Source organism: Centroberyx affinis, unplaced genomic scaffold, assembly GCF_046629955.1.
Source record: "Centroberyx affinis isolate AG114_WGS23_722 - 3 ecotype Tasmania unplaced genomic scaffold, CSIRO-AGI_Caff_v1 ptg000824l_1, whole genome shotgun sequence".
In the NCBI taxonomy this organism is placed as follows: Eukaryota; Metazoa; Chordata; class Actinopteri; order Beryciformes; family Berycidae; genus Centroberyx; species Centroberyx affinis.
Window position 1 is genome coordinate 489,414 of NW_027279424.1, and position 20,703 is coordinate 510,116.

At 41.4% G+C, this 20,703-nt stretch overlaps 1 protein-coding gene across 1 annotated transcript; it reads right to left on the bottom strand.

Annotated features, from left to right (window-relative positions):
• Window positions 1-492: 492 nt before the first annotated feature.
• dstyk (dual serine/threonine and tyrosine protein kinase) lies at window positions 493-20,319 on the bottom strand. Its single transcript, XM_071520762.1, has 14 exons — window positions 17,118-20,319; window positions 14,974-15,383; window positions 11,610-12,116; window positions 11,240-11,435; window positions 8,558-8,796; window positions 7,848-7,931; window positions 7,560-7,736; window positions 4,012-4,141; window positions 3,400-3,556; window positions 2,761-2,893; window positions 2,490-2,603; window positions 1,764-1,878; window positions 1,373-1,507; window positions 493-1,116 (listed from the first exon to the last, which is right to left on the bottom strand). The coding sequence occupies exons 1-14, from the start codon at window positions 17,308-17,310 to the stop codon at window positions 929-931; spliced, it is 2,778 nt and encodes a 925-aa protein (XP_071376863.1). The 5' UTR covers window positions 17,311-20,319; the 3' UTR covers window positions 493-928.
• Between the last annotated feature and the right edge of the window lie 384 nt (window positions 20,320-20,703).

Here is a 20,703-nt window from a genome sequence, read left to right on the forward strand (position 1 = left end):
AAGAGACAGCACATTTTAAACACAAGTCTCGAAATAAGTCACCTTAAAGTGTCCTGAGATAGGCTGGAGTGAAAAATGTTCACCTGTGTTCCTGCATCTTCATCATCTTCGGGCTCTTCGTCATCCTCATCGCTCCACGCGATACATGGGACCAAGATTTATTCAAACGCTAATCTCTCAAACAATTAGGAGCAGAAGAAGCAAAACTGCACTGGTAACTCTGTAGACTGTTGCTTTAAAGTTTCCACTTTTGCCATCATATCGTTCTGTACTATCTGAGCAGCAGCAAAATAATTTTGATGGATGAGTTAACTTGGATAAATAAATAACTAGAGCTAATAAATGAGTTCTAGAATACTATTGAACTATCTTGCCTCATACAAAATCTTCAATTACAGAATTAGAAATAATTGTAGAAATAATCTACAATTTTTAGTTTTAACAAATCATTTTTATTAAAAAAAAAAAGATGTATTTGTATAGATGCAGAGATATGTTCAGTTTAAATACAGTCTAAAATTAATCTTTTTTTTTATATATATATATATATATATATATATATATTTTCATAATACTGGGGATGGACTACTTTTAAAACATTTTGCATCTAGTAACAATCCTATGACCAAGTAGCAATTAGCATGCCAGCTGAGAGAAAAGCATATTGTTGGCTAGAGTTTGTATACAAATACACAAAGCACAAACAAATAAAACATACATATTTGTGAACTTGCTTCTTCTGTATCAACTCCTCATAAATAATGTAAATCTAACAACTGAACACGGAGAACATCTTGGTCATAATTTATTGGTCACCTGTTCTAGGTCTTCAGAAATACTCCGTTCAGCTCCGTTTTTCATAAATACAACAAAAATACTTTTCTGATCAGAATCCTTAGCAAATGTGCGCTACGTCGTCTGGAGTGTTTCAGTTCGAGTCCTCAAGGCTGCTGCTCTTCTGATCCGAGCCGCAGTTGCAGAGCCGCACCATGATGCTTTGCAGGCTGGGCTCCACAATACCGAGCAGGGGCCTCTGGGAAGGGTCTCCGTTCCAGCAGGCCTCCATCAGCTGCCAACATTCCTCGTCGAAGCCGGGCAACCGCTCCGGCCTGGCACCTGGACACAACACGGGCTCAAGTGAGTCTCTGGCAGCCCATTCAGCCAACAAACAGAAACATATGGCAACAGACCCCAAAGACACACAGACAAACACTGAACATGAAGGCTTCATTCTTAACAAAGACTGGCAGGTTAAATTAGGATTAGGTTTTCTTAGATCAGGTTTTTTTTATTTATTTGCATTCTACATCAGCTAGATGCGCTGTGATTCAGCACTTATTTCTTAGAGACAACAGCAGCTACTGTAGTTCACCTTTTTTAACGTTGTTCCAGAGCTGGTCCTTGCTGGAGCATTTCTCAAAGGCTTCTGGGAGTTTTACTGAACCGGTGCAGAGGTACCAGAAAAGGATCCCGAAGGCGTAGACGTCAACAGAGTTATCATACTTTCCTGGGAGAAGAAGAAGAGCAAAACTTGAGACACTGATATATAACATTTCTCTGCTGTGCTGATAACATTATGTATACAAAAGCAGGTCATGTGACGGTGTTGTACTGCTCAGTATATACAGAATAAGACGAATAAGTGACGTGACAGATTTTTATGAGCCACTGGCGGCTCCAAACAAGCTCTTTGAAGCTCTGTCATGAGAGCTGCCTTGTGATGCAATTCTTTGACAGTGTGACAGGCGTCTCTGTTATTGTACCTGTAAACAGCTCCGGGGCCATGTGGATGGGCGTCCCAACGATGCTGCCCGACATCATGGCCTCCGGTTTACAGAAGCCCAGGTCTGTGATCTTGGCCCGATTTTGTTTGTCCAACTGGGGGAGGAACGAGGGACAGCAGACAGGAGATCAGGAGAGAAAGGAGGGTTTGTTTGGCCAGAAATGAAAGAAACAAAGCTACTTGGCTTAGTCATCTGTATTTTTTTTTATAGTTAGATGTTATAGGAACTAAAACATGGCCATTCCAACAAAAGTAAAGCATCGTCTTTGATCCCAATCAGAGAAAATAACAAATCATCTTCTAAGTCTGTCTGGAATATCATTTTCTGGCGTATAAAAATGTGTGTATAAAAATCAGTTTCTAAAATGATGTATATTTGAGATTGTTGTGTTTTTATGCAATTTGATGATATAAAACATTAACTGCTGTGATAGAGCTACCACTTATGAAAAACGTTGAGCACAGCAGTATTCAAATGAAGGTAGAGGCACTACATAAGACCCTGTACACTATGCAACACCAATACATAGAATAAAACACATACATTAATTTCCAAATGTGATCTAAATGTGACCTATTCTAATCAATTCTAAACTTACAGATTGATGCATTTATTTTTCCACATCAATGTGATGCGTGATGCAATGCAAAATAAAGTCATTAACTAGTCTACAGTTTGCTGAACCAGTAGTTCGCCTGCACTTACCAGAACATTCTTTAGCTTGATGTCTCTGTGCAAGAGGCCCTGACTGTGCAAGAAGCGGATTCCCTCCACCACATCCAGCGCAATCTGAAGTCTCTCCCTCAGTGATAAACCAGCCTGGGAGAGACAGACCAGGATGACACATAAGACACAGGGGAGACAGACAAGAAGAGAAAGACAAAACTGGGGACAGGGAGCAAGATGGAAGTGTGCGTTGCCCTTCAAATAAACCAATGATACATCTCCTTTTCCATGCACTGCAATATCAAGTCACCTTCAAGCCTGTGTAGAGATCTCTGTGCAGTCGCTCCATAATAAGCAGCACAGCAATGCTGGAACCGCCTCCGTAGGTATGATCAATCACAGAGCCGTGCAGGTCCACCAGGCGTGCATGCTTAGGCAGGGACCTGAGCCAAAACACCCAGAAGGACAAGGGGGGAGAATAAAATCTTTTAGTCATATGGCCAAAAAACAAAATACTGAACTGAAAGCCTTGTTGAGGTGTCCACACGAGGGCAGCCCTGTCACAGCTTTACTAAGAACTGCCAAGTTCTGCATTCCTCAGATTGACTGTTGAAATAGCCAAGCATTAATAAGACTGTGACACGTCAGAATCAATGTGCTGATGGTGCACAAAATAGCCTCAAGGCCTGAACAGTCAAAACAAAATGTATTTTAGAAGCAGGGTGTGGTCGGGCCAGATATGAAGGCAACTGTCATGTCCAATGACTTTTAACATGCAGACTTGTTTGCATGTTAGCTGGGGCAGTTTGGTGTGATGCCTTCAAATAACTAACCACGAGAGACGCTTCAGACACTGGGTTGTGGCTGAGATCATACCAAAGCAGCCGTCTTTATATAGTCTTTAGCCCTCTGTATGCGGTTTCTAACTCCTTACTACTCATTGGCTCACCTTGTATAGTGAAACTCCAGAGCCAGGTCATTCCAGTGTTTATCGTCAGGTGGCACCACAGATTTTAAGGCGCAGGGGTAAGGTCCTCCCCAACTATCACACATGTACACCACTCCATATTGGCCCCGGCCCAGCTCTCGCCCAAGCTTGGGCTTGCCTGTCAGAATACAATGCAGTTAGTTCTACTACAAGTGAGAGTTTATGTTTGAACAAAATGTTAAAAAAAGGATCAAGTTGTCACTTTACATTGTACATCGGCTAGGGGAGGTTTGACACTGTGACGCAGTCCTGATTTATTAACATGCTTCCTAATATTGATTTACTTAATGATGTCAAAGTCACAAATGGCTCTGCACACAAGAATACTACAATTACTAGAGTTTAAAAAAGGTATTTTTTATTTAGATTCTTGATATTTTATTCCATTACCTGGCACGCATAAAAAAAATATGTGCAGACAACATACAGAGTTGATGTGTACTGAGTCGAATAAGATTAGTGTGCTGTAAAATATGCACCTCTGTCTACAGGGTGTGAGTAGGCTCTGTGAGTTCAGCTCTGTCTCTGTGTGTGTGTGTGTGTGAACTGTGAGAGAATTCGGTGGTGACTCACCATGCAGCAGCACATCCCTGAGGGAGCGGCTCTCTAGAGACAGGCGGGCCAGGCGAGGGGCGTGGTCCTTCCTCACACGCAGCCACAGGTCCTCAGTGCGCTCCAGCCGCCCTGTGTGGCCTTCCTCCAGCTGGAAATACCCACACAAAAGACAAAAAACATCACAAACCTCCCATGGCTTAGTATTAAGAACTGTGAGCAGGTACTAAATGAAAGGTTTCTTTATAAAATGCTTTGTATCCACTACAGTAAAATTTTGCTCAGGCAACTATTTTGTAAGCAAAAGTCTTAAGATGATGTGTAACTTTCACAGTAATCCATAATGTGCTTTACTTTTATGTAAACAGTTGTTTTGTAAGAGTGGGTGTCACTTTTTTTTTTAAATGGTCGAGATCTCATTTGTGAATGAAACTCGTTAAATGCACATATGTCACGTATGTTGTTTGATACGTGCTGAGACCAGTCACGTATCAAACAGTCATCCTGCTTGATCTTATATTCAAAACACCAGGAGGGCAGCAAAAACCATGGCAGGGTTCTTGTTTATTTGTCATCGGCTGTTAATAACATTCAACCCCATCTATAGTAGAAAGACTCTAACTGTAACTTCAATACTTTAGTCTAGTTGTGGGCTAGATCCTGGACATTTTTTTTAGACCAACAGCAGCCAGAGGGTGAGGGTAAACAGATGTCTATCTGGGGAGCTGTTTTCATGTACTGGCTCTCCCCAGGGTCATGTCCTCTCTCCACTCTTGTTTATTCAGTATACAGATGAGGGTCAAAGCCAGCATGGGAACAGACATAATGTAAAGTTTACTCAAGACTAGTAGTTAGTCTACTTAAGGTTGATGAAACTTGCCATGGTCCTGTAGTCAGTGATTTTGTGCACTGGTGCGAGAGTGCTTTTATACAACTGAATGCATCCAAAACTAAAAAAATGTGGTTGAGGTGTCTAATGTTATCTCTCAGAGTACTATCATTAAGAGTCAGGTGGTAGATACTGTAATTAATGACAAGTACTTGGGCAACATGATTGACAACAGATTGAAATTTGATTGCAACACATAAATGCTGTGCCTCCCTGTTATAGAGCTTATATTGATTCAGTACTGACTTTTCCAATTATTTGTTGATATAATAATACTCTTGGCTTCAGAGAGAGTGCTCTAGTGAAGACTGTGAAGGTGGCCCATTAGATAGCAGTACAGTTCAGTAGCCTGAGTGACATATGCAACAGGCGGGTGGTAGACAAAGCAAATGGCATTATCTCTGACTGTACCCATCCATCACAATCTGTGGTTAATGTGCTGCTCTCTGCTCAGCTGTTCAGTCTCAGTACTGCCAAGAAACGGTTACAAGAGCTAATTTATCCCTAGTGCCTTAGGTTTCCTTAAAGCTGGTAGAGGGAAGAGGAGAGCCATGACTGTTTGTTCATGATATCATGATGGTGATCACAAAAACGTGTCATACGTTTCTTGCCTGAAACTCTGCATCAACGCCTTGCATTAGAGACTGACTGACTGTTGTGACTATCAGTCTTTAATGTTACCGTTTAATACTTGCTGCAAAACCAATTGCCCATGGGGGCAAATAAAGCTGAAACTTAAACCGTGCACTGCTTGTTTGTGTGTGTAAACAAGCAGTGCACCATACAAAGAATCAAAAGGAATGAACTAATAATCAATGTGTTCTAGTGTTTGGCACATCGACTGCTCATAGAGTCACTTCCTTGCATTACAATCAGATGACTAGTGTATTCAAGGCCTGCTGATTGTAATTTAGTAGCTAATCACAGAGAGGCTTTAAAACCCTTGAAAAAGCCTTTGTGGATGTCAGTGACTCTGATGTGATTATAGCCCTTCCTCTGATTATGAATTTTATGACGTTTATTTGTGTGGCACAAAAGTACGTTTAGTTAATATTTGCATCATCAGGCAACTTTGTTTATTCAAATTATTGACTGAGGATGACAACTGATTCTTTTTCTATGGGTGACCAGCAACAATCTTTTCCTTCCCGTCATAAACACATGCTGGCATTTTACTTCTGTCATGCTGCAGGTTGTTCTTCTATATAGATAAAACTCTCTATATCCTTTTAGAATTGCAAAACAAACTGAAATGAGAATATTCCCTCAATCAGCAATCCCACCCAGCCATAACTACAAAGCATCAGATCACCAGATCACCCCCTCTGTCACATTGTCACCCAATTATTCCATGTATTTTTATAACTGCATTAAGACTGGAGAATTAGTGAGAAATGTAGCAAGTGATGTGAATCACATTGTCTGTCATGTGAGGATTATTATCACAGCAATTTGACTGAAACTGCTTTGTGGTGGATTGTGAGGAAGGAGTTACAGCTATTTGGATACTGGGTTTGAAAGGTGAAGCAAGTCAAGTCAAGAAAAATAAATTCCTAACCCATGCTGCCATAGAGTGCCTGCTGTCAGGGAGCTGAATGATCCCAAATAAGAGCTGTCATTAAAGATATCATACAGTTATCATACAACTCAAGTTTATTAACAAATGTCATGCGTGTCATTTGAAAGTAGATTCAGAAAGGTATAAAGAAGTTTTCAGCGATTAATATATTTAATGTCAGCGCTCTTATTTCATTGTTGCTGGTCCTGAGTGTCTGCTCTAGTCACTGAGAGGTGCAAAGGCTTCTCAACAGTTCTGGTGAATCTGGTAGGGAATTCACAATAACCTGTCAGTCTGGACAGGTTAGTTAATGTCACACTCATTCAATCAGGATTTTTTCTAAAGGCTTCTGCTGGGATTTTTTGTAATGGGGTATTGAGGCAAATTCCCTGGAAAAGTCCTCACTGGCAGAGAAATGTGTATGAGAAAATAGATATTATGACAGTTATCTGACTAATTAGCTGGCTTGACAACCTAGCGGTGGGTATGACTGCAGTTTAACATTAACTCACTACATATCTGTGGCAAGACTTTAGAGGAGCTTACAGCTGGCTCTAACATACACTGGTGGTTTTCCTTACATGAAGGCATTCTGTCAGAATACAATGCAGCTAGTTCTACTCCAAGTGAGAGTTTATGTTTGAACAAAGGTTGCAATGTTAAAAAAAGGATCAAGTTGTCACTTTACATTGAACATCGGCTAGGGGAGGTTTGACACTGTGACGCAGTCCTGATTTATTAACTTGCTTCCTAATATTGATTTACTTAATGATGACAAAGTCACTTTAAAATCCAAATTAAAGCAAAAAAATCAAAAGGTTCATTTGCGCTTATAATTGCTTTGAAATTTCTGCAATTGCTCTCATCAATATGGAAACCATCAGCAAGAGATTCTGCCACTCACTGACCATTTTCTTTTAAATTATGTTTTGAATGGCATTACCATATTTCATGATAGGGGTAGAGCTTAACTCACTTTCAGTGGTATAGATGCAAGAAGGCATAATGCTGTAGGCCTACCAATGTGCAAGGCATTGCGACAGAGGAGGAATGAAAGCAAAGGGGAAACAATGATCTGCACTGTCTCATAGGGAAGACGTTGAGAGAACGGAGGAAGTTAACCTGGCGCAGGGATGCTGCGAAGGCGTCATGGGAGCTGTTGAGGCGCGTTCTGAACTGGGCGCAGATGCTCCTGGCCAGTTTGGCGGCACTGAGGCTTTCTATGGCATCCTGAGCCACCTTCCGCTTCCACTCTGGAGTGATGGCCGGAGGGTTCACAAACGTTATCCTCTGGATTATCTAGGTGAGAGACAGAGAAGAAGATGACAAGGAATTAAAAAAACACCATTTCTGAAGTCACCTTTATCATGCATTTTGAAACTGCTGTGGCTGGATCTGTGTGATACTGACCTGTTTGATTTGCTCCCAGACTAGTCGTGTGACAGAGGATCCCGAATGAAAGGTCACTTCCACATGATAGGCGGCGTTTAATATCTGAGGCAGAGGAGAAAAAGGAGAAAACATGTGAAAACCAACAGCCTGAGGTACTATAATACTCTATGTCCTGTTATGGGTTTCTGAAATTTGCTTGCAATCAGGTTGCTCCGTATTGAAGCCAAGTGGATTTGACAGAGGCCTCTTGACCAGCGACTCAATTGTCACTAGTATTAGTTGAATGGTTTCTGATGGAAAATCTGTGTTTGTTTTTCTGGTTGTCTGTTATGGACAGAAATCAGTGGGCACCCTGTGAGTGTCTTTCAGAAACCATTTTGACCTCTTCTGTTTGCCTTGGTTTGGTTCTCCAGCAGCCTTCTGTTAGCTACCACTTGTATGTTTTGTTTATTGTTTGTTTGTTCATTTTAGTAGAGTGTAACACGCCTTATAACTGAAATGGCTTTATTACGCCCTAACAACATCTACAATCTGCTGACACTGCTACTGTTGCTGCCACAGTCAAGCCTCTCTCCTGTCTCCAGCTTGATTAGAATGCAAGACTTTTAACAGAAGGTAAGAAATATGATAACATTGCTCACATTTAAGCATCTTTACACTCCTTTCCATGTATTTTGGATATGGTAAGAATTTAACTTAATTTAACTTTGCCACAGACCACAGCCCACCTGTTTGAGGTGATTGGAAGTAATATTGTGGACAGATGAGTCGATGTGAGACTTCTCCAGACTGTTGAGACATCGCTCCAGGGTTCCTACGAAGCTCTCCCTCAAATAGTCCACAGAGCTGATCAGCTTATTTGCCACTGCCTGGTTCAAACGAACCACAATGAGCTCCTGGATCTGATGGATGCAAGATTTGATCTCTTTTGAGGTAACAGGCTCTCCATTAGTTGTCACAATGATGTCTGTGGTTGAGAGAAAATAAAGAGTTTGTCAAGTTCATGAAACTCCTAGTTAGCACAATGAAACCCTAGTGCGGTAATATTAAGGGACCTTAGAAAGAGATGGTCCCTTAAGATTTTCACATAAAGATGCGATGATGCATAGGAACAAAGTGGCATTTCACAACCAGAGCATTTGTATTTTATCATGTCATGAATGCATCAAGAAACAGGTTACAGAAGTTAAAATAAGAATGTAATCTTTAAGAGAAGAGACTTGGCGATAGAACTTCCTTCCATTCAGTTGAGGTTCTTCTTGAACTATGAGAATACAATACACATGACTGGAGTATGAAAAGACTCTGTGTGTCCATTTGGCACAGTGTCTCATTCACACCTGGTGCTCTTGTTGCTGGCACACAAAGTAAACACTGGGGAGTTGTGGTGGTCTCTTGCTTTGTCACCATGCGCTCTTTTCAGTCTGAATCATGGCATGGTATGGTTTGGTTTGCATCTCCATTGATTAGGCAGCTAGCCAAAGATCATGGGGATTTGAAAATAACAGGCACCTCTCACACACTTAAATCAACATTTAGGTTCAGCATTTGATTGAGAGAATGAGTGAAACAAGTGACAATCATGATTTGGCTCGGGTCTAAAGACAGACACTGGCTTTGAGTCACACACAGTAAACCCTGGCAGGAGGAGACAAGTCAGCTGTCTGTGCCCTCTCCCTCAGAGAAGTGTGCATCAGCTGCATCACAAAGCTACAAGAGAAAGGCTAAAATGGAAATTGGCTGAATAGGCTGCAGCCTGGGAGCCACGAGTCAGCTATCTTCTGTAATGGGGACAAATAAGGACATAATTAAGAGAGGACATCCCTTCCCATTAACTTTCAGATGGGAGAAAAAAAAATGACACACATTTGGTCATTATTGAATAATGTGGACAACCAAGGACTTGATGTACTTATTACTTTAAAAATAACTACTATTTGTTTTTTTATGGCAAAAATCATTTGCCAGTTGATAGCACTTTTTGGAAAAATTGGATTATCTCATTTGTAATAAACTCTTCATACTGTGACTGTGGCTTTTGTCCAGAGTAAAACCTAACTTTTTCACAGTATACATCAGTAAATTGTACAGAGCAACAAGGCTTTTACTATTCCACTTCTTTTGCTGGGCAGTCCCAGTTGAGTAAAAGAATGTATTGTCCTAATCTAAAGTGCTAAAAAAAAAAAAAGTTAAAGACAAAGCAGCAGAAAATGCCCCCACAGAGATTTCTAAATTATATTCTGTTAACTAATTAATTACTGATCAGAAAAGCTGCAAACCATATGTACATCATAAAATGAAAAATCACTCTTGCTGAATACTGAGTTCACCCAGGAAATCTCAACAGTAAACTTAACTTAAAGGAAATGACTCACATCGGTGAGGGAGCAAATAAGAAGTACTGACATGTCAAAATGAGTCCACTCTCCGCCATCAATTAAAATCACAACTTTGGAAACACATCAGTTACCGGCTAGTATTTACTACGTCATGACTAAGAAAACTGTAGGGATGCACCGATATGGAAATTTTGGGCCGATACCGATAGCCGATTTTTCAAACACCACAATCGGCCGATATCGATAGCCTGCCGATATTTTGTTTCGTATTGACCCATTTGTGCCCTGCCAAAATAATCTATATCCTGCCCTTCATTATACTTTGCAATGAATATAGATTTAAGGATCAGCTTTTATTGTAACAACTTTCACATAACCAAAAATGCCCTTTTTGAAATTGAACTAAATAAATAGAAAGCAAATGAACACATAGATTTAAGAAACATCTTTTATTGTAACATTCTTTCACATAACTAAAAATGCCTTTTTTAATTAAAATAAACAAATAACATTACCTCACGCTGATAGGCTGTCCTTCCATTCAAACTTGAACGTCTTTGGAACAGATTAGTGACGCAATATATGTTAATGAGTATCGGCCACTGCCATCGGTGGATTTAATCTTATTGGCCAATGAGCCGATTGTAGTCAACAATGCAAAAATCGTCTATTTCCGATATTCAACCGATATATCTGTGCATCACTAGAAAACTGATGAGTTAGAAGTACACAGACAGCACAGTATAATAATAATGTGGTACTTTTATTGATCCACATATTGAAATTCTCTTTTCCCCTGCCCCTCTCCACAGGGAGGTCAAAACATAGGGTTAGCTACAGAACAATGTCTTGCTTAGAGACGAAAGGAAATTGAGGAAACTGAAAAATGCATCCCAAGCAAAGAGGAAAGGGAGAGAGAGAAAAGAGAAAAGGATAATGCCTGACCCACCTTATCAACCTCTCATAATTTCTATGCAAAGACATGTAGCAAGACATCAGTTTTGCTTATACTTTCCTACTTATGTTTTTGTTGGTTTTAGGTTGCATCTACCTACGCTTTCTTACGCTCACCTGTAAACTCCAGGTTGGCAGCATCCTCCAGCAACTGCTCTTTCATGCTGCTGAGCGTCTCCACAATCATCTCCTTCATCTCCTCTTGTTTGCGGTTGGCAATGGCCATAAGGGAGGTGAACAGCTCACCCTCTTTCTCCCGGGTGTACTCCAGCCTGCGGGGCGTTATCTGCAGGTCCCTCTGCATGTCAAAAGCCTGCAGGGAGACGGAGCAGGAAGGAGAAATGGTCTGTCAGTCTTTTCAGCTGGGGCAGGAGACTGGGTTGAAGCAGCTCATGCAACAGTATTAACATTTGTCACATGAGGTTGAAGTGGAAAAATAAACACAGACAGACAGATGAGACAGTATTAAGAGGCATCATCCTCTGACCTGGTTGATGAAAAGATCTAGACAGCGACAATGTATCCCATTGAGAAGGTTGGCAGCCTCCACCTGCTGGTTATGAAGCACCTGGCGAGCAAAGGGCACCAGCAACCGGTGCAGTCTTTCAAAGGCCTCCCCCAGCACGCTCTGGGGCTTCGCACCCGGGCTGGGCATCTGTGAGGGGGCACCGCAGGAGCAGTTCCCTACCGGGCTACTTAGGAAGCCAAGGGAGAGCAGCTGCTTATGGAGGGCGCTCTTCTCCCTCTCTTTCTCTTTCTCTGCACGGCGGCCAGGCTCTGGGGAGGCTTCTGGGATGGTGGCAGGGATACGGACAAAGCAGATTGGAAAGGAGAGCATCTCTTTGACCTTCTGGAGTTCAGCCACCTGCTCCGCACTAAGGGAATCCTGGTTGAGGGCGTAGAGTATGATTGGGATCACACTACGAGTGCAGTCTTCCAGGGCCTCCTCTATGGGCTGGACACTTGGACAAGGCACCACCATGATCTTGGCTTCCTGATAAGGAACCACAAAGAAACCACAGACAATGTTATTTTCCTTTCAAGTTAACCTGTTTCTATGAAGGTTATCATTAGAGAATATGTTTCTATTCATTTCTTGACCTCATGCAGGGAATGCAGGGGACCAGGCCTTAAGAATAAAACCATAACTTCTGGGCTATATAGTGTCCCAGATAATCGGAGCACAGTTTTCAACCACATTTACAATAAAATATGTTAAAAGGGATTCCTTGGCAGGAGCAAAAAACTTTCTAGCCACACAGACCACATGCTAGTTGTATTTCTGAACACATAGTGACACAAACATGTATGGTGGTCTTGGGAATGTCTATGGCAGGCGGGCATGCTTAACCTTTGATAAATTACAACATTAACAAAAATAGAATTGGAGAGAGCATGAGAGGGAGACATCGGGGGGGGGAGGGGCAGAGAAAAGAGAGGCATAAATGACTAACAGCCACACAAAGGAGACAGTCAGTCCTGTCTCCAAGAAACAAGAGCCGAGACCAACTGAGCAGTCTCTTTGGAACAAAGATAGCCTGCAAACATTTGTTCACAACCAATCAAAATAAATACAATGTTTTAATTGCCTTAATACAGTCAATTTCCAACAGCAACCTTTCAATAGAACACCACTAGGCTATTTTGAAGTTGTTATTTTGTTTCCTATGCGTCTTAAAAAAATCTGTCAATCTTTTCTAGTGTCATTGCCACCGTCCCACCTAGTCACAAATGTAAAAGTAACATGCAACCAGGCAGACAAATGGCCATGAAAGAAACTGGAATTTTCTTTTGATAGCACATTTTAAAGGGTGTTTGTTAATATCTCAACCCTTTGTTAATAAGCAGGGTGTCTTATGTGAACTCAGGGAGCACTGGCAATGAACAATCGTGCTAGATTATGCAGCTCAAAAGCATCTTAGAAATGTGGCGATAGGTTACCACCCTTTATGTCCTCTGTGTTACTGTGTGCCTAAGTTGAGGTAGGAAGCATGGGCAAACTCTGGGACGAAGAGAAGGCTAATTAGCAAGTTGGTTCTTACCTCTTGGCCTCCAAAGCAGGGTACTGTGATTATGACAGGGTTGTGTGAAAACCACAGTGAGCGGAGAGGTTCTCTGACTTCATTTACCCCCAAGTAAACATGTAAATCTCCATTCATTCATCAGAAACCAAACCCAGAAACGCATACTGCTTTAGTTTGTAAGAGATGAAATATAAACCTATGTTTACTGGCTGATAGCAATCATAATTTTTTAAACAATTCACACCTATTGAAATTAAATGCAAATTTATTCAACCCTAACATTAACTAACTAGAAGCCACAGGCCTAATTTTCATCAAGCACAGCCAATAATCTGCAAAGACAATAGATTCAAGACCACACTGGCCATTCTGTATTGAATCTCCATTATATAGGATATGTAGTTTATGTCTTCCAAACAATAACTCAGCTATGTAAGGTCCAAAGCTTGATACAAATGTAAACAAAAGGCTTGCCTGCCACAGAAATCCAAAACAAGTCAAAACAAGATTGAAGAGAATTGTTCATTCTTAACTTATTGACTAGGTGCCTGACACAGAAATGTGATGATTCTAAAGATGCAATCAAAGTTTATGTTTATATTGTTTGTAAATATTACAGACAGTACTTTTAGAGTTATAATAGTGGATCTAAAAGCTGTGAAAAGCTCCTTTCCATCAGCACAGCTCATTCAAAATCACAGTTTGGGGCTTTAGAAAACATTGAAATAAAAATAAAAACTCCTCAAATAAAAAATGTCTTAAGACGACATGAACAAACAGTATCCCGGAATTCAGTTGTAACCATGGCAACTTCATCGTAGCAAAGGGTTTGGGATTTATTCTCCATGGCCTAGTCATGTGAATCGCACCAGACCAGTGCCATTACGTAAGGGGGTTGGGCGGGTGGGCAGCCTTGAAGCAATGCTAGGCCTAGTTTCTGGGGCTGTCTGATGCTTGCTAAGAGGCCTGGGTCTAAAGGATTAGGCACAAATTTCCCAGTTTCACACATGACAAGGAATGACTACAATCCCATACACCATGGCAAATCAATTAACCCCACAAGATTGTCTGATCATCAGGTCCCACTGGCTGAAGACCAGCATGACTACCACTATGCGTACAGCAGGTCTTCCTTATTCCATACAACAATCAACAGTAACCTGCGGACGTGTTCTTGAAACCTGAACAGGCGAAAAGCAACCGCAACGACACTGTATTCCCAAACAGTACAACCAATCAGGCAAAGAGAAGACTGAAAAACACAGGAAATAATCAGCTCTGGTCAGTAATCTGTATGCCAGCTAAGCCATGTGTGAGCGCAACGGCTAGTTCCAGCCAGAGACAATGATGAAAAAAAAAAAAATCAATCTCCGTCCAGTACTACAGGAAAATAAACATCTCACAGAAAATAAAACTTACAGTATTATAACATCAGTTTGTCTTATTCAGCTAAGAGATACTCACTGACATGCTCAAAAATGGGGGAGAAAACTGGGGGTATGTGCGACCATGCAGCACGCACAGTGAGAGACTTCTGAAGTAGGCTGTTCTTCTCTTAAGGTAGGCTGTATCATACTGGTTACTTTAACAATTGCAGCAAACAAAAGGTTACCAGATACAGTGACTAAGCCTGTGTATATGGGGACAAAATAATTGCCAAAATACTTTCTCAGTTATTCCCTCTGTCAGTAGGCCATTGTGAGAGTGCCCTCTCCTTCCATTATGTAAACGCTCCTCTAATTAGAATTGACTGAAACCCCCTAATACGCCACTTTAACTCACAGCGATGCCCTCTCTACTGGCTTGGGCTATATATTTGAAGCCTACCTGTAGCAGTGAGTGGTGCAGGGTAATCTCCAGCTCTGCTAGCCTGTGGGCGGGGTCCTCACACTCCTCGTGGATCTCCAGGTCTTCCCGGGGCACTGTGTCCCAGCGTCCGCAGTTCGCTGCCAGCTGGTGTACCAGCTCATACTGGCCAGGCAGCGCCAGGCTGAGCCGCGTCTGTCTCCCGTGGGTGAAACACAACTTCCTCCTCTTACAGACAGTGCCCTGGACCCCTTCACAAGCCTCCCCAGCCTCAGGGCCCAGTGGTAGCAGTCTCTCCCCCAGAAGGCAATTGAGCAGCTGGTAGCGGGCAGCACAGTCCTGGCCCAGCACCAGGATGTAAGGAGCAGCGCCCACGGTGTTGCACAGGAACTCTTCCTCATGGCTGGGGAGAGAGATGCAGCTGAGCTGGCCTAGGGGAAACAGACAGGAGAAAAGCAGTGATATGTTTAACAGTGGACTAGGAACAGAACACAGTTATCTAGGTATTACAACTAAAGATGCCCCACCACTCTAACAGAGTCTTAAGCAACCCTACTCGCTCCTGTTATTAATGATCAACTTTTAAAGAGCCTTATTTTCAGGATATAGATCACTCTTGTGATAGTGACGTGGGGGAGATATTAAAGTAGATTTTGATAGTAGATCTTTCCTCGCGCCATTTCCTGATCCAACCCTGAGACTTGGAGTACATACAGAAGAACCATTTCACCCTGATTATTTGAGGGTAACAGACATAATCCTCAATGATGCTGAGTCACAGTCCAAAACAGTTATACAACACACAAAGAACAGAGGCCCGCAATGGCCTACTCTACATTTAACATCCCATCACATTTCTCTCTCGTATCCACCAAATTTTACTAAGTCTAATCTGGCATTATCACTGGACTGTACCTAACATGATACATTAAAGCCTACAGTTTCAGACCGACCTGTGCTAAGCATTTGACTGCATGACCTACGTCCAGTGGATAGACAATGCTAAACAGCCTCAGTTTTTGCAGGTTGTGCTTGTAGATCTATGTATAGCCTCTACCTAAATTATACATCAAGGATTCTTTTAAGATCCCACTGCATCATGTGCTATTATGCATTTTTGTACAGACAAATAAGTCTGACCAAGACATTTGAATGATGAATCTAGTTAGTAGGTGATGACATGCATTTGGCTTTACCCATGAAAGGTAGCATTATGGTCCTGTTTCCGATAGATTATGACTAATCTTAGGCTTAACATTGTTCATTCAACATTGGAAAAAATATTTTGGCCTACTCTTTGTACAGGATACAAGTTTCAGTAGCCTAAGCTACCATTGTAGACGTGAATCATTGCAATTTTAGCAGCATAACACCACTGTAACCAGGAATGTCATCCTGTGTGCTTAATCCATTTTCACAGAGATAAGTACCTTAACAGTATGGTGTGAAAAAGGGTGTACTATTCCCATGAAATGTTAGAGTAGATGTAGCAATGACTGAAAGTTTTTTTTAAAACATTCTTCCGTGGAAGTAGTTGTAATGCAACGATGTGACATGATGGTATCCAAGATCACACAGTGAATAGTAAGATCCTTCTTAAGTTGGCCCAAAAAGATACTGTAATGGTTCCATGGCCTACCAGTTATCTGGACAACTGAGACAAATTTCTAAACCTATACTAAACCTAAAAGGATTTCGTTTTTTTACAAGAACTAATCAACTCCTCACAGTGACACACACACACACACACACACACAATTAATGCATAAAAGGAGAATGCCTGACACCCCAGGCTTTCAGCCAACTAGTGAGGTGCTCTCACTGTTCATGGGCATAAATCTCAACATATTTGGTGCACTTAGCCTGCTCATGCTTTTGAGAAGGACCTTAATCTCTTTAGTTTTCCCCAACCCTAATTAATACATTTTTCCAGTCGACGTGTTGGACGAGAAATCACTTGGCAGCAGCGGCTTATTGTTACTTCTTCCTATTAGAGAACCACCAGTTTTCCCAAATGATACATTAATATAAAATACTTGAAATCACGGGGATGTGGCTGCAGTTATTTTTCGAGAACGTCTTGATTTTGTTAAATAGACTTCAAGTTGTGGGTGCACTGAACACGCTACAGTTATGGTCACATGCTGCAGGTGCTTAAAACTTACCTGCCTCCAGAGAAGCTGCATCCGAGCTTATGGCTGATGCACAAGCATTGCTATAATTTTGTCTTATTTCCCGGAAGAATACATCCGTCTCTTTCAGGTTCTTTTTCAGTTGTGTGGAGTGCTTGTTGTAGCTGCTAAATGTCCGTGTTAGCTCTCGAGCTAAAGGAGTCGTTTTCTGTAAACTTCCCTCCATGATCAATAGTTGATCTGCTGTCGACTCCTGCACCGATTTGCAAGGGTACTACTTCAAGGCAGGTACCGATTCTTACAACACCCAAATTAAGAGTCTTGGTTAAGAGATGCTCAAAGACAATTCAATGAATCAACTGCTCTGCGGTCATATCAATACGTGCTAGATAACAGTTAGCGTTGGGTTTGTCCATCATACAGCTAATTTAGGCTGTTAGATAACCAACTAAAAAATAAACGCCTTCGCTCGTAGTCCCACCAACGATTTCTTTAGCATTAGTGTAGCGTTAGTGTTGGGCAGTCAACGTCCCTACAGTCGCTAGTGTCAATGAATAAAGGCATTAAGGCTTGTATTGTTATGATGGAAAGCTGAGTAGCACAGCTAACATCGTGCCATAGCCTTGAGCGCGAGACTAGTGTTGACTCAAGGCAAGATTTTGACAATTAGCTAGCAATGTTACTGCTATTTAAGCCATCTTCGACTAGCTGCCTCGTCTAAGTTAGCTAACTTAACCTCGACTGTGTGACTGACTGCAACCCAATGAGCGCCTTGAAAAACAAACAATGCCAAAAGTCAAACGTCAATGTTTTGTTTATGGCAAATGTGCTAATCTGATTCCTGCTTCCTAGCTATGGTCCAAGTAGCGTTACTAGCCAGTAGGCATCTCCGGTCCTCGCCTTGGCCTGGCACACAGACATGCCCTTTCAACTCACGTAAACAGTCCCGGGCATAGCTTTACAGCCGTACAGCTGAATGTAAAGAGGCGAACTTTAGCCCGTTGCCTCTGAATGACAGCGGCCTGTTCACAACAAAACGTTGGCGTTTTCCTCAGGTTCCGTGGGAAGATGTATTCCTAAACTGGCTCTGGCCCAAGGAAGCTAGCAGACATCTTCAACACCGCCGATCGACGTCAATAAAATTGAAGCTGAATGTTGTTGTTTTTTTTTTAATGACGATGAAGATGAGGAGGACCGTGATGATGCGGGGCGAGGTGTGTCCGAGCCAAATCACATACAGACAAGCAATCAAATCACTGCAAAGAGAAACTCGACAAGAATCAACTCAGGGAGGGAAGAAGGCGGGGTCGATATTGCGCACTGCCATCTGGGAAACGTAGGCCGAAGGCTGAATTCTCCCACCTTCCCTTTACTTTACTTTAGCATTTTACTCCTGTAACATCTCCTGTATCATCAGCTGCAGACCCGGAGACTATTGCCATCATTTTCATACCTGTTTTTTTTAATTGATGAAAGAAGTGTTTTCTGATAATGACATGGCCATATACTTTGCGGCACACATCAAAAGTTATAATCATCTGAACCCAGACTATTTGGAGTTCATGATGAATAGATAGCTCTTTATTGGCCCTTATAGTGCGAACACAAAAACAATGAGAGTGATGGATTGAAGAAACCATAAATGTATACAGAATATTCAGTATAATAGTATAATGTAAAAGTAGTTGTATGTACAATGTATGTGCATGTGGTGATATTAATAATAATAATAATAATACATCATGTACACTAGTCTTGATATATCAATAGTGAAAATCACAGTAATCGTAATACTACTACCAATAACTATAGCAATAATAATAATAGTACTTGAGACTAATCAAGTGGCCAAAAACAGTAGAATAATTACTCCAAATGGCTGTTTTACAAATTAATGTGCTTTATTTGACTTTGTGCATCAATTAAATTGTACGTGTCATTGAAGATATGATACAATAAAAATAATCATGCGATGCTGCATTCCATTGTATTCGGAAAAACAACCTCCAACACGGAGAAGTGCAACAGGACGGTCGGAGTTCCCAGTCGGGGATTCGGGCAAGATTCATTCCGCCCGAGTTCCTCTCCGACATAAACACACCTGACGTTTACTTAATTTTAGCTGTCAGATAGCTACGTTAATGGGTGAATTGAGTGCTGCGTCCATGTTTTCCCGAGAAGCCTCACTGGAACGCATTTAGACCCGACTTCCAGTGGAATGCAGCATCAATATCCCATCTTCCTGTAGCATCGTTATCACACATGTCCCTGGTGTGCCGGTGGCATTTCCGACACACCAGAACCATTTCCGCCTCTGCAGCTGGATGATACTTTATTTTCTACTGTTTTGGGTACATCACACTGCACTCTGTGTTTCCAAATACAATGTCACTACTTGTTGTGAAACCAAGCGCAAAATATAGGGATTTAGGACTGGTTCAGATTACAGGTATGAAAAAAGAAAAATCTCAAATTGCTGGGGTCAATTTGACCCCAAGCATAAAAGACGTTTGTTAATTTTAACATAATATTGTCGGTTATATACATCTTCTCGTATGTAAATATTAATGTTGTGTCAAAGAAAGACTTATTAGCCTACCATGTGGAGTTGGAACTAAACTTGTTCTCTCTTTGTCCAGTATAATACTCAAGTAAAGAGATATGTATTTCTGTACCTCCTCCTTTAGAATAATATACATTCCATAACAAATATCAGCCTACATGACAAACTTTTTGTTAGGTGAAAATGAGAAAACACAATACACGTATTATACATACATTCATTTGAGGGAGAAAATCAGTTGTGAGTAAAGCAGATTTGGGTCAAAGTGCTGATGAGCTCCATCTTGTGGCAGAGATATAAATTACATAAACAACCCCTTTTAAGTGGCCTAATGGCTAGAGTAGGCAATAGTAAAGTGCACTTGATATTTATGAAGTCATTAGAGACAAATATTTGTGATGAGCTTGACTTTCTTTTTTTTTTTTTTTTTTAGCATTGTGCGGATGGGATTCATTTCCCCTGCCTACATTCAGGTTTTTGTGATAATAAAGCTCGATTTTTCTGGAATTAGCTCTTTTAGACTTGATCAGAAATACGTACCGCTCTTCCACATTGTGCATTTCATTCAGCTGCCCTGTGACATGGTTTTGTGGACCAAGTGAGGGGACATTTTTCGCTCCAAAAGCACCACTTTCATTGTCTAATTTGTGCACACGGACCTGAACAAATGAATAAACACTGGCACTCTAAACCAAAAAGCAAACACAATGGGTATGTTCGTGTTGTGGTATGAGGTCAATTAAGACAGAAATGAGATGTTTGTTGTGACAGAGCAGCCAAGTGGATTCAAATCAAAATGTTGCTCAGATTGTTTCAGGGCAATCTGTGAATATTATGGGGACAGTGTCAGTTGGGAACACGGCACCAACACTGGATGTTCCTGAAAAACGGGGATGTCCGGCCATCCTGCAGGACATGTCCTGACTAGCTAATCAAAAGAATCATGGCTTTGCCAGGTTTTCTTTCAGTGAAGCCAACTCAGTCCAACTCAAACAACTCAATTTCAAGAAACTGTTGACTGTATGCTGGCCTCTAGTGGCGCACAGAGGTAATGAC

Coding starts and splice junctions, on each gene's coding strand:
- dstyk (XM_071520762.1), bottom strand. CDS start 17,310: ATGGAGGGAAGTTTACAGAAAACGACTCCTTTAGCTCGAGAGCTAACA. Junction 7,737..7,847: donor TCTGGGAGCAAATCAAACAG/GTCAGTATCACA, acceptor TCTCTCACCTAG/ATAATCCAGAGGATAACGTT. Junction 2,894..3,399: donor CTGGAGTTTCACTATACAAG/GTGAGCCAATGA, acceptor GTTTTGGCTCAG/GTCCCTGCCTAAGCATGCAC.